General features: G+C 41.6%; 1 protein-coding gene across 2 annotated transcripts in view; it reads left to right on the top strand.

The window, feature by feature from the left end:
• The window catches only part of CROT (carnitine O-octanoyltransferase), a 662560-nt gene that overhangs the window by 236245 nt on the left and 410053 nt on the right, over window positions 1–16262 (top strand). For both annotated transcript variants that reach the window (XM_085631293.1, XM_085631292.1), the window contains exon 3: window positions 198–249. In XM_085631293.1, the coding sequence (XP_085487419.1) occupies window positions 198–249 (52 nt within the window). The remainder of the gene's footprint in view (window positions 1–197; window positions 250–16262) is intronic.

Raw genomic sequence — 16262 nt, 5'->3', positions numbered from 1 at the left:
AAGACCTGGCTATATCCTAAAGCTTAATTCTGGCAGGCTTCTTTCCCTAACTCTCCCTCTGTTCATCTTCTGATGTTGTCCCAGTTAAAAGCGCCAAGATGCCCGTAGGGCGATAGTTGCGCTATACAAGCTCCATATCAATCAATCAATCAGGGTGGCTTTTCTATAGATGCTAACGTGGTTCTTCTTTTTTTCAGACTTATCGGGTTGATGACACCAACTCCCTCCGGAGAAAACTGGAACACCCAGGTAAATATATCTGAGGAACACAACTCCAACATCTCTAATTTTCCTTTTTCTTTATCAAAGAGATAAGTCTTGTTTCCCTTATTTCCACTTCCTTATAACTCCTTCATAGGCATAGAAGGGAGTAGTTATTTCAGGAAAGAAAAAAAACTCAGATTCCCCTTTCTACTTCCGGGTATTTTCACACTTCTTCCCAGTATAAATTACTTATTATGCTTTTACATTCATGTACACTCCCCCCCACCTTTCTTTGTCTTCACAGTTGGTGTGAAAATTCAAGTATAAAATATCCCAGCTCGTCAGTCATGGGCCAAGGCGTCCCCTTTAGGAGTGAGAGAGACACAGAGAAAGGATAGGCCACCACAGAGAAGAAAATAAAAATATTAAACATACATTAGGAAGAAAGAAAAAAAGAAGAAACACTCAGTTATTCTGCCGCACTACCGGGTTCTTATTCACTCACCAAATAGGAAGCTACTCGCCTGAGTTGTGGCGTGTATCCTCACGACTGTTGGTGGCATCCACCAGTCTTTACTTCAATTCTATATCAGGATCGGAAGCCTCAAATTATGCTTCCTGCTGCATAGACATAGGTAGCAGGGACTTTGTGTGTGCATGAGCGTGAAATGTGCACGTGACAATTCACTGAAAAAACCATAGGTTTCAGGGGTGTTATAGTTAGCTGGACATTTCACTTGTACAAAACCATTGAAATTCCTGTTATAGTAAGTTCTACTAACTATAACTTGCGCGCCCGCAATCCACTGCTGATGATGTCACATATTACATCATTCATGACATGGTCAGTGACATCACTGATGACATCACTGATGACATCTCAAATGGACATCACTGATGACATCACTGATGACATCATCCAGTGAATGTGGTTTGGTTCGATATTTAAATATGTATTATATATATAGCAATCTGCATTGAAGAATGAGTTGAAGTATAAGTGTCTGGATGGAGGATTTACTAGCAGTGTGATTGACTGTTTAAGTGACTAATTTAAAGTGTCTCACTAAATATATGGGATAGTGATACATTTAAAGTGTCTCACTAAATATATGGGATAGTGATTAAACTGTGTGAATATCTGTATCACTCTGTCTCTTGTTGTATAAACTACTGCATACGTTGGTTACTAGCTATGTCAAAGTCTATATTAGTTATTGATTAGTTAAGTGAGTATTTTTATGGGAGAGTGAATGTGTGTGTGGTTGGGTGGGAGGTGTGTGACTGTCCAAAGATGTGTAAATAGTTGATTTAGTAGGTATATGAGGTTAAGACTGCATGTGGAAACAGTTGTTTACATTAGGAAGAAAGAAAAAAAGAAGAAACACTCAGTTATTCTGCCGCACTACCGGGTTCTTATTCACTCACCAAATAGGAAGCTACTCGCCTGAGTTGTGGCGTGTATCCTCACGACTGTTGGTGGCATCCACCAGTCTTTACTTCAATTCTATATCAGGATCGGAAGCCTCAAATTATGCTTCCTGCTGCATAGACATAGGTAGCAGGGACTTTGTGTGTGCATGAGCGTGAAATGTGCACGTGACAATTCACTGAAAAAACCATAGGTTTCAGGGGTGTTATAGTTAGCTGGACATTTCACTTGTACAAAACCATTGAAATTCCTGTTATAGTAAGTTCTACTAACTATAACTTGCGCGCCCGCAATCCACTGCTGATGATGTCACATATTACATCATTCATGACATGGTCAGTGACATCACTGATGACATCACTGATGACATCTCAAATGGACATCACTGATGACATCACTGATGACATCATCCAGTGAATGTGGTTTGGTTCGATATTTAAATATGTATTATATATATAGCAATCTGCATTGAAGAATGAGTTGAAGTATAAGTGTCTGGATGGAGGATTTACTAGCAGTGTGATTGACTGTTTAAGTGACTAATTTAAAGTGTCTCACTAAATATATGGGATAGTGATACATTTAAAGTGTCTCACTAAATATATGGGATAGTGATTAAACTGTGTGAATATCTGTATCACTCTGTCTCTTGTTGTATAAACTACTGCATACGTTGGTTACTAGCTATGTCAAAGTCTATATTAGTTATTGATTAGTTAAGTGAGTATTTTTATGGGAGAGTGAATGTGTGTGTGGTTGGGTGGGAGGTGTGTGACTGTCCAAAGATGTGTAAATAGTTGATTTAGTAGGTATATGAGGTTAAGACTGCATGTGGAAACAGTTGTTTGGGTGAGTGAATGTCTTTATGGGTGTAGTGATGAGTAAATATATTTCTCAATGATACATGTCTAACAAAGTAGAAATATAAAAGGCAGTGTATGAAGACAGTTGTTGTATATAAATAAGTATACATAAGACTCAGTGATTCTATGAGTGACTGTATGGATAACTGTATACTTGTAATAGTGATTATATAACACACTAAGTATGAGTTACTATCTATATGAATAAATGAAGTGGTGTTTGTATAAGTGTGTAGCTGAGTAAATGTAAGTATGATCAATTGTTTGCATAAGTGAGTAGGACGACTGCATACGTGAATAGGATGTATGCTGGTGTGTAATGTTGATGTAGGTGTATAAGTAGTAGGTGTATAAGTATATTTGATAGTGTTCGATTGATCTTTGTCAGCATGTATGAGTGAATCTATAGGTAAGTGTTTAGATGTGTGTGTAGATCTAGAAATCACTGAGTGGGTTTTTAGAAACTTATATTGGCGTGTCAATGGTTTCAAATACGGTACTCCATATTTTATAATGAGTGAAGAAAGGTTATACTAGTGTATGATGAGGTGTATCAGATTGTCACGTGCATGATGTCATCAGTGATGTCATCAGTGATGTCATTTGAGATGACATCAGTGATGTCATCAGTGATGTCAGTGACCATGTCATGAATGATGTAAAATGTGACATCATCAGCAGTGGACTGCGGGCGCGCGAGTTATAGTTAGTCGAACTAATTATAACGGAGGAATTTCAATGGTTTTGTATGAGTGAAATGTCCAGCTAACTATAACACCCCTGAAACCTATGTTTTTTTCTGTGAATTTCTAAGGTTTTTTAAATGCTAATTCCTAACTATAACATGTCTGAAACCTATGGTTTTTTCAGTGAATTTCAAAGGTTTTTTAAATGCTAATTCCTAACTATAACATGTCTGAAACCTATGGTTTTTTCAGTGAATTTCAAAGTTTTCTTAGATGACAATTTTTAAATGTAATAATAGTTATATTTATTTTTTTGATACTGATTTTCTACATTTTTTAAACTATTTATTTTTACATATTTTATTTAAATTACATTATATATTTTTAATATAAATGGGGGAAATTTTTTTTTTTAAATATTGAAACGAAGTTTTTTTTGTTTTATATATTTTTTTAAGTATATTTATATTATTTTCTTTATTGTTTTTTTTTCTTCCAATTTTTGGGGGGAGTCGCGCACCCAAAGCATACCTTTCTCGATCACTGCGTGGAACCTAGCTGCCATTTTAGGATTGTTGTGTAGGATCCGCGTAGGATGTGCGATGGGTGCGTATTTTCGTGTGCGATCGCTATGCGACTGGTACGCGACTCCAGGCGCATACGTGACACATACGTATTACTGTACGCGATGCTCGCACGCTTGCGCGTGAAAAGCCCCGGGGGGTGCCGGTCCCCGGGGCTGTGGGGGGGCCGTGAACCCCCTTGCATATATTCTAAAGAAGCCCAGGGGGGTGGCGGTCCCTGGGTCTTGGGGAGCCTTTGAGTCCCCCTACCCATGAATATTGAAGCCCCGGGGGGTGGTGGTCCCCTGGGGCTGGGGGGGGCTGTGAGACCCCCGTACATAATTTTATAAAGCCCCGGGGGCTAATTACCAACGAAACGCGGGAGCCCGTGCTTCCTTTTTTTTTTTTTTATTGGCAGGATCCGCGCACCCTGCGTGCATCTTCCCGTTTAAAAAAAATAACAATAATAAATTGGGGCCCAGGGCGTCCTTGTGGGACCCCCTAAGCAGGCCTGGGGGGTCAGGGTGTTTCTATCCTGCCCCCTTTTTGCGTTTTGCCAACTTTTTTCAAGGATTCCTTGTGCCTCGGTTCTACCGAGGCACAAAATGGCTGCCAACACTTCCTGGTTTGGAGTGTTGACAGCAAGTTGACAGCCAATTAGCATGCAGCTCGTGATCGGGAGGGGGCGCGCAGGGTGCGCTCAGGGTGCGCGGATCCACCGCGCCCCTAGATATATATGTGATTTTACTTTTGATTATCTCAGGAACTACTAAACGGATTAACACCATTTAACCAAAAGGCACGACTCTGAACCAAGGGCTACCTTTTTGCCAATTTTGGTGTAATTTCGTTCAGCAGTTCGGGCTGTAGCTGCGACTAAAGGTTCCTATGGAAAATTGCATGGGGAAAACATGTTTTGGGACCCCCCTTTTTTCTCGGCCCCCGCTTGACGAATCCCCCCGAGACTTTTAGGATAGGAGCGGACCGGAGCTGGCCAAAAGTTTTGAAAATTTCGCGAAGATTCGTCAACCGGCGCCAAAGTTATTGGGAATAGAATGTTGCGGATTTCCTATGGAAAATAGGTCCTAACTATAACTACCTACTGGCAACCGCCAGTAGGTAATGTATCGTTGCTGAAGAATATGTAGCCTTCCTCAACTGTAACAACCTAAATCTAAAATTCAGTGGCTATATCAGCAACACCAGTGTCTGCTATCTAGATGTGGAGGTATACATAGAGAACTTTAGAATTCCAACCCGCCTATTTAGAAAACCTACAGCGGGAAATGCTGTGTTACATGCTAGGAGTGTCCATCCAAAGAGTATGATTAACAACATCCCCTATGGGGAACTCCTCCGCTTAAACAGAAACTGTACAACCTCCAGAGAGTATGAAAAGGCAAGAGAAGAGGCCTTTCAGGGGTTTGAAAACAGAGGATATTCCCCTACTATTTTACACCAGGCATCTCTTAAAGCTGACAAAATAGATAGACTACAACTACTGATACCGAAGACCCCCAAGTCTGAAACTACAGCCACAGTTACTCCTGCCATAATGATCACACGTTCCAATGTTAAATCTTCAGAAGTAGTCCAAAGTTTTTTTTAAAATAGGGATAGCCTTCGAACTGACACTATTCTGAAAAGTGTGATTCCAGTGCATCCATTGATAACATATAGGCGCAGTAAAACTGTAGGCAATCACCTAGTACATAGCCATTTTGGGTCACCTGTACAACAAACAACAAAGGTGAGAGGAGTTTTTCCGTGCCTGAATTGCAAGGCGTGTAAACATAGCCATAAAGTACAAGATTATAACACCTTGGAAAGTGGTACAATGATAAGAAAAACTAGAAACATCAATCAATTTTTGAACTGCAATTCTGAATTTACTGTATATGTTTTGGAATGTCCCTGCCCAAAGAGGTATGTGTGCAGTACAATCCATCCAGCCAAAAAACATCTACTGGAACATATGTGAGCCATCACCAAGAAAGATCAGACTTATTCGATGGCTCATCATCTCGAACAAATGCATAAAAGTGACTGCAACTTATTACAGTTATCTGTATTGATCAAGTCCCTAAGACCGAAAGAGGGGGGGGGGCAGGACCAGAGCATTGAGAGCTCTGGAATCCAAACACATAATTGATTTACAAACAAGAGCCCCTTTAGGCCTCAACATCGATGAGGAATTCTGGGCTCAGTTGGAGTGATTTTGGAGCATTACATCGATCCTGTCTGCCCCCACTTTTACTCTTACTGTTCCTCTTTCAGCAATAGGCTACCTTTTAGAGTAGTCCAATTCCAATAACAACTATGTTAATTCATTATTTCCTGCTCACTTTCTCTTCACTTATTCCGTTATACATGTTTGCGCATTCAGGGCGCAATTGTGGTATTTTGTCAGTACTTTCAGTGGCATATAAAGTGGCAATCAATTTATGATACAACCTCTTTCATAAGCCGCTTTTTAAACTTTTCATAGGATAAATTTTCACATCGAAATCCTAAATAATTATTAGACATCTGAACTATGAAATGTTTTTTAACCACTTACTTATTTGATATAATAATGAAGTACTGATCATGCATTGACATGTTTATGTCTGGAACAGGTTCAAAGATGGCTGCCATGTATTATACATTGGCTAGTAACTTCATTAAGCCATCTTCTATTTCTATGTTTTTAAATCACGTAATGCACATTTTGCACTTTAAAATGGTGTCTTACACTTGGTTACACTGACATCGAGAAAGACAGATTGCCGAAACGCGTCTGTCAGTGCGGGTTTTTTTTTGCACAAATAAATAACATCTGAAGCAAGGACCTGTGAATGCTCTCCTAATTACGCTGACTGGATCATTGGACGTGTGGAGTAGTATTATCTACTGGCGGTCGCCAGTAGATAGATATAGTTAGGACCGAGTTCCCATAGGAAATCTGAAAATTCTATTTTGAATAACTTTGGCGCCGGTTGACTTATCTTCGTGAAATTTTCAAAACTAATGGGGCGCTCCGCTCAGCTCCTACCCTGAAAGTCTCGGGGTGATTCGTCAAGCGGGGTTTTCCCCATGCATTTTCCCATAGGACCTTTAGTCGAAGGTACAGCCCGAACGGCTGAACAGAATTACTTGAAATTTGGCAAAGAGGTAGTCCTCAGGTCAGGCATGTGCCTTTTGCATATATGGTGTCAATCTGTTCAGTAGTTCCTGAGAAAATTTCAGTTAAAAGTACATAAATATCTATATGCGTGCACCGTGCGCGCACGGTGCGCGCACGGTGCGCGCACCAAATGTCCGCGAGCGTAATTCTGATTGGTGGTTAGATGTCAGTCAACATTCCAATCGGTCGCAATCAGGAAGTGTCGGACGCCATTTTGTGTGTGACAGTGAAAAAGAAAGGTGGAGAACGTGAAAAGAGGGCAGGGTAGAGAGTTCCTGACCCCCTAGCCTTTGTCAGGGGGTCCCTGAAGGACCCCGAAGGGTGAAAAAAACATTTTATTTTTTTATTTTATTTTTTCAAAAAATCGCGGGGTGCGCGCACCCCCCAGCCGCCATTTTGAGTTTTAGAGGCAGAAGAGAGCTAAAAACACAAGTGGAGAACATGAAAAGGGGGCAGGGTAGAGAGTCCCTGACCCCCTAGACCTTCTCAGGGGGTCCCTAAAGGACCTCGTAAATAAAAAAAAACCATTTTGTTTAATAAAAAAAATTGCCGGTGCGCGCACCGTGAAAAACCCTTAAAAAAAAAACATTTTAAACTGTTTATAAGTTTATAGAAGATATTAACTATGCTGTTCAACTTTATCCAAATTCAGAAAAAAAGAGCTGAGGCATTCCATATTACAGGATACAGTCAATCTATAACTATATACATAGGTAGTTTATTGTAAAATAAATATATAAAAAATATAATAATACATACATAAATTAGCATTTAAAAAACCTTACAAATTCACTAAAAAAACCATAGGTTTCACACACGTTATAGTTAGAAATTAGCATTTAAAAACCTTGTAAATTCACTTAAAAAACCATAGGTTTCACACACGTTATAGTTAGGAATTAGCATTTAAAAAACCTTGCAAATTCACTGTAAAAACCATAGGTTTCACACACGTTATAGTTAGGAATTAGCATTTAAAAAACCTTGCAAATTCACTGAAAAAACCATAGGTTTCACACACGTTATAGTTAGGAATTAGCATTTAAAAAACCTTGCAAATTCACTGAAAAAACGATAGGTTTCACACATAGTTAGCTGGACATTTCACTCGTACAAAATCATTGAAATTCCCCCGTTATAGTTAGTTCAGCTAACTATAACTCGCGCGACCGTAATCCACTGCTGATGACGTCACATATTACATCACTCATGACATGGTCAGTGACATCACTCATGACATCACTGATGACATCTCAAATGACTCACTTATAGAGTCAGTTATGCACCTAGAAAATCATCCATTCACACACTTGTACAGCCACTCATTCTTCCACGGGCCTTTCCCTATATATATTATACATATTTAAACTTTACAGAAACACACACTCACTAGATGACGTCATCAGTGATGTAATATGTGACGTCATCAGCAGTGGATTGCGGTCGCGTGAGTTATAGTTAGCTGAACTAACTATAACGGGGGAATTTCAATGGTTTTGTACGAGTGAAATGTCCAGCTAACTATAACATGTGTGAAACCTATGGTTTTTTCAGTGAATATATATATATATATATATATATATATATATCCCCACATGTTTCAAACCATTAACAACCCACGTGCCAGGAATAGTGTGACCACAGTACTTGAACCATAACACTGAGACATAACACTGAGACATAATCGCTAGGAAATCTCGCACCCCTGTCCCACATTTGTTGAACATCATGTCAGGAAGTGTATGAGTTGTGATTTAAGTGACAAAACTGCGAAGGCTTTATAATCTTATCCTCATATGGTTGAGTTACCTAGTGCGCTATGGCGGAAATTGGGGTTGGACATCATTGGTCTATTTTTCGTTTTACCCAGGCAGGAGGTATTGCCATGATTGATTACTCGTCTAAATGGCCAGAAATCAAGATGGTGAAGGAAGTCACTTCTGAGAGTGTTGTCGAATTCCTGGATGAAGTGTTTCGTAGGGAAGGCATTCCCCAGAAAGTGGTAACTGACAATAGTCCTCAATTTGTAAGTGATTGCATGAAAAAGTATCTGGATAAGTGTGGGATTGTACATAGGCGTATTGCGGTGGTCCACCAGAGGCCAATGGTTAAGTGGAATGGTTTAATCTTGTGGTCAAGAAAGCTAGTTAGTTATCTGTAAGGGGGGGTTTGAATTAGAGGAAAGTATTACAGTCTATGTTACTGACTTGTATAACTTCGCCAAATTCCGTGGCTTCAGTGAGTCCCTTTGATCTACTCAGGGAGAGTAAGCCTAGCAATATATTAGATTGGTCCTATGGTGGCTGAAGAATCAGAGGAGATACAGGAATGATTTAGCTGAAATTGATTTCAAGACTATACGAAGTAGGGTGGAAGGATATAGAGATCAAATGAGAGAGGCTTTAATGGGGAAACAGAAAGGTGTTGGGTGTAAGCAGACAGTGGTTGTAGGTGACATGGTCCAGTCAAAAATGGTGAGAGTTGGAACATCTTCTTGGTCAGATCCTACAAAAGTTATTGACGTTTTTAACAATGCTGTGCGGGTTTACGGGGGCAGTGTTTGGAATGTTTGGAGATTTCCTCTCGCTCATTACTCGGTGTTGTGGTTCAGGTGTGGTGGGCACACCATCCCTGGCATGCAGGTTGTTATGGTTTGAAACATGTGGGGGAATATATATACGAGTGGAGTGTCGTTACTGGCATTTATGCACTTGACTAAGCTGTGTCCTCATGTCCTGTCGAACAAATAAAGTTGTGGTTTCAATTATCACCTCGACGTTGATCCATGTGCTTTTTCAACACATCTCTTACTTTACTGCAAAAACACAGCAGACAATCATGCTACAGTAAAACACAACAAAAACTTAATTTCCCGTGAGCTTCCCTATGACAGCATCACCCTTTTCACCAATAAGAGCCAGGGAAGGCCTATAAGACCTCCTGTCCCCTAGTCCATTATCTTTCTTAGCTGCTCCAAAGATCCAAAGATATGTGCTTTATATGATTCTTCATTTGTTTATAAGTGTGATGTTCATGGTGCTTTATTGAATGTGTTGGAGGTGCTTTGAGTCTATTCAGACTTGTAGGTTTCGCACTGCGTGGTGGTGCATAGAAGAACACGTGATCCATCAATCCCCATCCTACTTGCTGGCACAACAGTGCTTGCATCAATGAGTTTGTGGTGTATTTATTTAAGAAATGTTGCCTTTATTTCCTTCTGTACATAGCAGTTTTTGTCGCCCCTGATTGGACGAGTGTCCTGCTTCTATTTGCGTGTGGAGTGGGAGCGAGGAGAAGAGGATGTGCCAGCGCTCCCTGAAGCGCGCACAGTCCTCTTTCTATTGTGGGCACCCGATAGCACATGCGCAAGGTGCCAGTGAGGTTTGCGCAGCACGGCTTAACTCAGAAGTGAACGCCTAGATTAGCGCTTGCCATTATAACTCCTCTACGCCCTCCTGAGGCTGTAAAACATTATAAGAGCCTTTGCTCTAGGGTTTGCAGGCTGGTCTCACCACATGAACCTGGCCGGAGTGTGTTATTCAGGAATACTTGACATTAGCACATTATTTAATCAGTCTGGGGTGGCCCATCCCCCTCACTCTTCCTAATTTAATTAATCAAGCACTGAAGCTGTGTACATTCCTGTCATGGCAGTGTATTACCAGGAAGATTATGAAGGATATAACGACTATGAAGCTCATAATGAGTACCACCTGGAAGAGCAGTTGGTGGAAGCTATGGACAACTCTGTTAAGGAGTCTGTGAATAAGGCTTTGGCAGTCACACAGCGACCATTCACGCAGCCTGTGAAGCGCTAACCACTCCAAAAACTGGGTAGTGACATTCCAGGACACAGCACATCGTCTAACTTCTCTACATCGATCACGACTGAGCCGCCCTGCCCCTGTCCCCACAAGAGGGCCCTCTATAAGATTGCCAAGGACGCTCTGTTAAACCATGTTAATGGATCCTCTGAACCTCAGGGTCCTGCTAGCGCTCCACCGCCTTCTGATGCTAGTCGAGATGAAGTTTCGTCTATACCTTCTAAATTGGATCTATTCCAAGATGAGTCCTCTCAAGTGCAGAAAAGCAAACACAAAACTCGCTTACTGGACCCACAAGGTTCTCAGAGTAGACTTCTGGATTTCGAACCAGAGGAGATTACTCACCTGAGGTCAGCAGAATGGTGCCCCTCTTCCGAGGTGGCCGAGTATGTTTGGTCCAGCTGCGCAAGAGGTTCAAGAAAGAGGTCAGACCGAAATTACGTAAAGAATTCCGTCGTCCATCCCTGCCTGAGAAGATGGAATGCACGTCCGCATTAGATCAGAGCATGGCGGTCTTTATGAAGAAGTTATCCAAAGATCCTAAGAAGTGCATCGACCGCACCTGACGCGGCTGCAAGGATAAGATCATTTATTTAGCTGTTCCATTGACCAAGATCCTGGAGATGGCTGTACAGGCTAAAGAGACAGGGCCTCCTGTGGATCCGAATAGCCTTATGGGTTGGACCCAGAGAGCAATATGTTTGTTACGCAATGCCAACTGCGCGATCTCCTCAGAGAGACAAAGCTCCTTCCTTATCCGCATTGACCTCAAACTAGTCAATTTGGCTCCGTTGAAGGCAGGCCCTCTAGCAAATGGGCAAGTGTTCGGAGACAGTTTCGTTAAATATCTGGGGAAATTTGCTACAACCTTCTCTACTCTGGACAAGACACAATCTTTGCTGTAAAGGTATTTCACATTAGCCTTTTTACCAGGGTTGGATGCTATAGAGGCAGAGCATCAAGCCAGGGATATACCCAGGCCTTCTACTGAGGTTCTCCTCTCAAAGGCCAAGGGAGATGGCATAACACTCTGGGTTCAGGCAACTTCTACCCTTCTACATCCAGACATCGTTGAGGCCTTTTCCACAGGGCCAACGAGGTGCAACAGCTGGGAACGCAGACCCCTCATATTATTCTTCCTTCGAGGGTCATTTTGGGGAACAGAGTGTGCCATTTTCTTCCTAATTGGTCCCCGATTGCAACCGACCCGTGGGTTTTAGAGACCGTGCAGGGGTTCAGGCTGGAGTTCTACGAAACACCGACTCTGCAAGTGCCTTTCCTTCAATTTTGTTTTCCCCAACAAGACACGCGCTTCGTCCGTGCGGAGATTCTAGAGGTTTTACACAAAGAGGCAATTATATTGGTGCACCCCATCCCAAGGGTTTTATCAGCGTGATTTTTTCAGTGCAGAAGAAAGGGGGGTTTGCATGTTGGTTCTGAATCCCAAACAATTCAAAGCGTGTGTCCCCTGGTGCTTCACCAAATTAATTAAAGCCAGTTTTGGTGTCCCTCGAGCCCCGGCAGTAAGGTTATTTACCTAGACAATCTAATCATAATGGCCCAGAATTGGGTAAAAGTCCTACTCCACCTAAACTGGACGATTCAGTTGTTGCAAGACTTGGGGTTCACCAACAAATGTCCCAAAATTGACCCAAGTCCCCCCTCAAGCCCTGAAATTTCCATGGTTTCAGATTCAAACCCATCTGATGCTTCCTGCTCAAAAGATACTACTGACAAAGAAAGAACTGAGGCGGGCTCTCTCGTCAACTACTGTCTCTTTTAGAGTCCTTGCCAGGGTTATGAGGCTATTAGTGTCATCTATTCAGGTGATCTTTCTAGGTCCCCTCCATTATCGTGCCCTTCAATGTCTAAAGAACTCCATCTGCGGAAAAGATTGTCACATTCTGAGCAGATCTCACTTTCAAAAGAAGCCAGGGTGTAGATTACTTGGTCGCTGGTCATATGGAGGCCTTGATTGGTAGAGCCATTTTTGGCAGCATTCCGGATGTCATTATGGAATCAGACGCCAGTAGATGGGGCTAGGGAGCAAGATGTAGCCCTGTTGCTATGGATGGTCGATGGTCTCCAGAGGAGTTGCAACTGTATATCAACTGCTTAGAACTTTTGGCAAGATCATTTGCGAACAAGACATTATCTCCTCACAAGACTCAATGCTGTATTCTCCTGCGTATGGACAATGTCTCTGCGGTGGGATACAGAAACAAACTGGAGATCCCGACTCCTAGCAGAAATTGCCTAGGATTTTTGGCATTTCTGTCTCCAACACAAGATTTCGTCCAATATGAACACGAATACCACATGCACCATAATATATTGCCTTTTGACAGCATCAACACAATATATACTAATGGGTCAGCCCTGTCTGCTATAGGCACCCAACACCAATAATCGGCGGCATGCTCCGGGTTACATGGTGTCATGTTAGATGGAAAATTCCATCCTCAGAAAACTTTTACACATTCCCTCGGGGAGTGCACTGCACAAGTGGCTGAATTGGAAACCTTGATACTGTCACTAGAAAATATGGATTCAGAACTCCCCACAATCATAGTGTGTGACTCATATTATTGTGTCCAGTCTTTTAAAGAAAATTTGCATTACTGGCACCTGAATGGATTCAGAGACGCAAAGGGAAATACTGTAAAACATAAACTTCTTTGGAGAAAGGTGGCACAAATTAAAGACAGTTTGCCACAGGCTCTTGTGATGCACCTATTAAGTCAGCAGCATGTTGGAATACACGTTGTAGGCAACTCATTAGCTGAAGAAGCTGCCAAATCTGCAGTTAAGGCTTCTACAGTAGCTGCGATTACTCATTCTGACACAAGGGCGGATAAAGACAGTATGGCATCAATGCTTCACGCAGCAGCACCCCTTTAACTATAAAATATCCAGAAAAATATTCCTATCACTTAAGTGCCCAAAATATTCCTTTTGCTACCATTCCTGGGGTGGGTGATCGTGTGATTCCCAACCAAGACCCCCGGCTAGAATGAATCATTGGTGCTCATGAGGGTGTAGCGTCTGCCCATGCTGGTGTGGGGGCCACAGTTTCTCTATTACAGAAGTGGTATTGGTGGCATGGTCTGTACAAGCAGAACAACCAGTATGTCCTTAGCTGAGACATTTGCCACTAAATTAAAAGTTCCACCATTGCTTGCCCACCCCAGACACCCCTATTAATTAAAAAAAGAAATGCTTCAATGCGTGAACCTTGATCATTGCGGTCACTTAAATTCAGATGGTGCGTTTAAATTCATTCTACTAGCTGTAGATTTTTGCTCTAGATTCCTATGGGTGTGGCCACAATGATCAGCTGACACTCGCACCGTTATTAAAGATTTGCAAGTCTTTAGCTGGACATACGCAGTAGCTGCAATCCACTCGGACCTGTGCTCTGCTTTTGCCTTAAAGGCTTTAAGGCATTCTATGGGAAGCCTGGGTGTTTCTGTGCATTATTCCTCACCCTATCACCCTGAGGGAAATTCGATAGTGGAGAGGAAAAACTGTGACTTAAAGCACTCCTTAACACCTAGAATATTAGGTTCAGGTCGTAGTTGGATCCATCACTTGTTAGGAGCCCAGAGAGCATTAAATAATCTGCCTAGAAGACCTTTGGGTGGCTGAACCCCATATGAGGTCCTGTTTGACATCCAGATGTACTTTCCAGATCTTGACAGTCCTGGCATAGTGACAGCAGATGCACCTTTTGACATAAATGTACATTTTGCTGTCTTACAGGAACTACAACACTTCAGGGACGAGCAATCTAATGAACTTTCCAAACTTTCTGCCACTGAAGGAGCAACCAGCCCCTTCCGGCTGGATTCTTAAAGTTGGGGATCTAGTTCGAGAGAAGATTGAAGTAACTAAGGAGTTTGGACCATCATACGGTGCACCGATGTCAGTCCTCGCATTCAAGGAAGAAGAAGAATGATTTTGCCACTGCTTGCTGGTTGTGAAGACAAACAGCTTGTCTCCATTGATCAAGTTAAATTACATGATGTGGCCAGTTCTATATAGTAGGCCACGCAGCAGACACCTGGGTAGTTCCCTGACTCCTCTCACTACCCTACATGAACTTCCTCTATAAGTTTTGAGCAAGACCAATGTTGTTTCTCCCACGGCTGGGGAGGAAGGAGAATTAACTTTTGATGATATCTATTACCCCTACAAATACAAGCTATACATTGGATGGGAGTATACAGCTTGCTACTACTACTCCTAACAACAGAATTGTTTATGTTGAACCACTTTTGGAGGTGTCTACCAGTTATCTTCTGCCAACTACAGCTTCTGTTTTTCAACAGTCTGCTTCTGGTTACTTTGTCGATGTTGATGTTTTCTTCTGACACTTCTAACACTTCACTAAAGGATGTATGTGATTTTTTTCTTTGGCTGATCTCTCCATGGCTTTACATTTGGATTGCCATATCATTATTTTTCCTGCTTCTTTGGATTGGATTTGTGGCAGTTTTCTTCTTGGTAACAAATGACCGTTATTTTCCAGAGCCTTTTACTGCAAAACTGGTAGTCGAGGTGTTGAAACCTCATTCATCTTCACATAAAGTGCAAAGAGACCTGTCCCTTGTGAACACTTCTGCTTTTCCAGTGCCTGATTAATTTGTTTGGGATAAAGTCCCAGATGGTATTTTTGGTCCTACAGAGACACTGCAGATTCCTCGTGTCTTTAAGGTTGTGATGGGTGAAGTGATTACCCCTGGCTTTATTTCCAATGATTGGGATGTAAAAACAGTTACCTCAAGCTTGAATAGTATGCTGTATTTGAAAGTGAAGATTTGTACCTTAACGTTGCTAATTATGGAGAGATATTTAATTATCATCGCTATGCACCTCATTATTTTTATAGAGCAAGTGTTCTATGCACAGTTTACAATTTTCCACAATAGGAATATTGAGCAACTCCTACACTGGGTAGCTCCAAGACATATATGGACACATTTGCATATTTTTCAGGGCATAATTCTTTAGACTGTGTCTTTTTATTTGAAACCTACCTCTTCACAAGCAAAGAAAAATATGCTGACCCAAACAAAACTGATTTATTCGGATTTAATCATTTCCCAACTGGCCCTAAAATGTTATGACTAATGGAAAGAAATTATTGATTGAAAGGTTTGGGGAATTAGACACTGGTAAGTGCAGGGAACAGTCACCTTATGTAGAGCCTGCTTGATTCCAACACAGATGATTTTCTTAAATAAGACAGTACCGCACACTACCTGCTTGGGTCTAGCAAAAATAAAATAAATGAATTAGCCCAACATTCGTTCAATTGCCCGTTTTGATTATTGTCAAAACTTAGTCAATTACACTGAGTAACGGCTCAACAGTATGGTGCAAAATGGTACATACATTTCAACACTTTCAGGTCCTAATGGGTGGTTATTGTGGCCAATGGACACAAATGGTTGTAATGCACGTTTTTTAAAATTCTACACAGATTTTAAAGCTAGCAGACAGGACCCTCGTTACATTCAGC

Source organism: Triturus cristatus, chromosome 10, assembly GCF_964204655.1.
Source record: "Triturus cristatus chromosome 10, aTriCri1.1, whole genome shotgun sequence".
NCBI lineage: Eukaryota > Metazoa > Chordata > Amphibia > Caudata > Salamandridae > Triturus > Triturus cristatus.
This window is presented reverse-complemented; position numbering and strand designations above follow the sequence as displayed.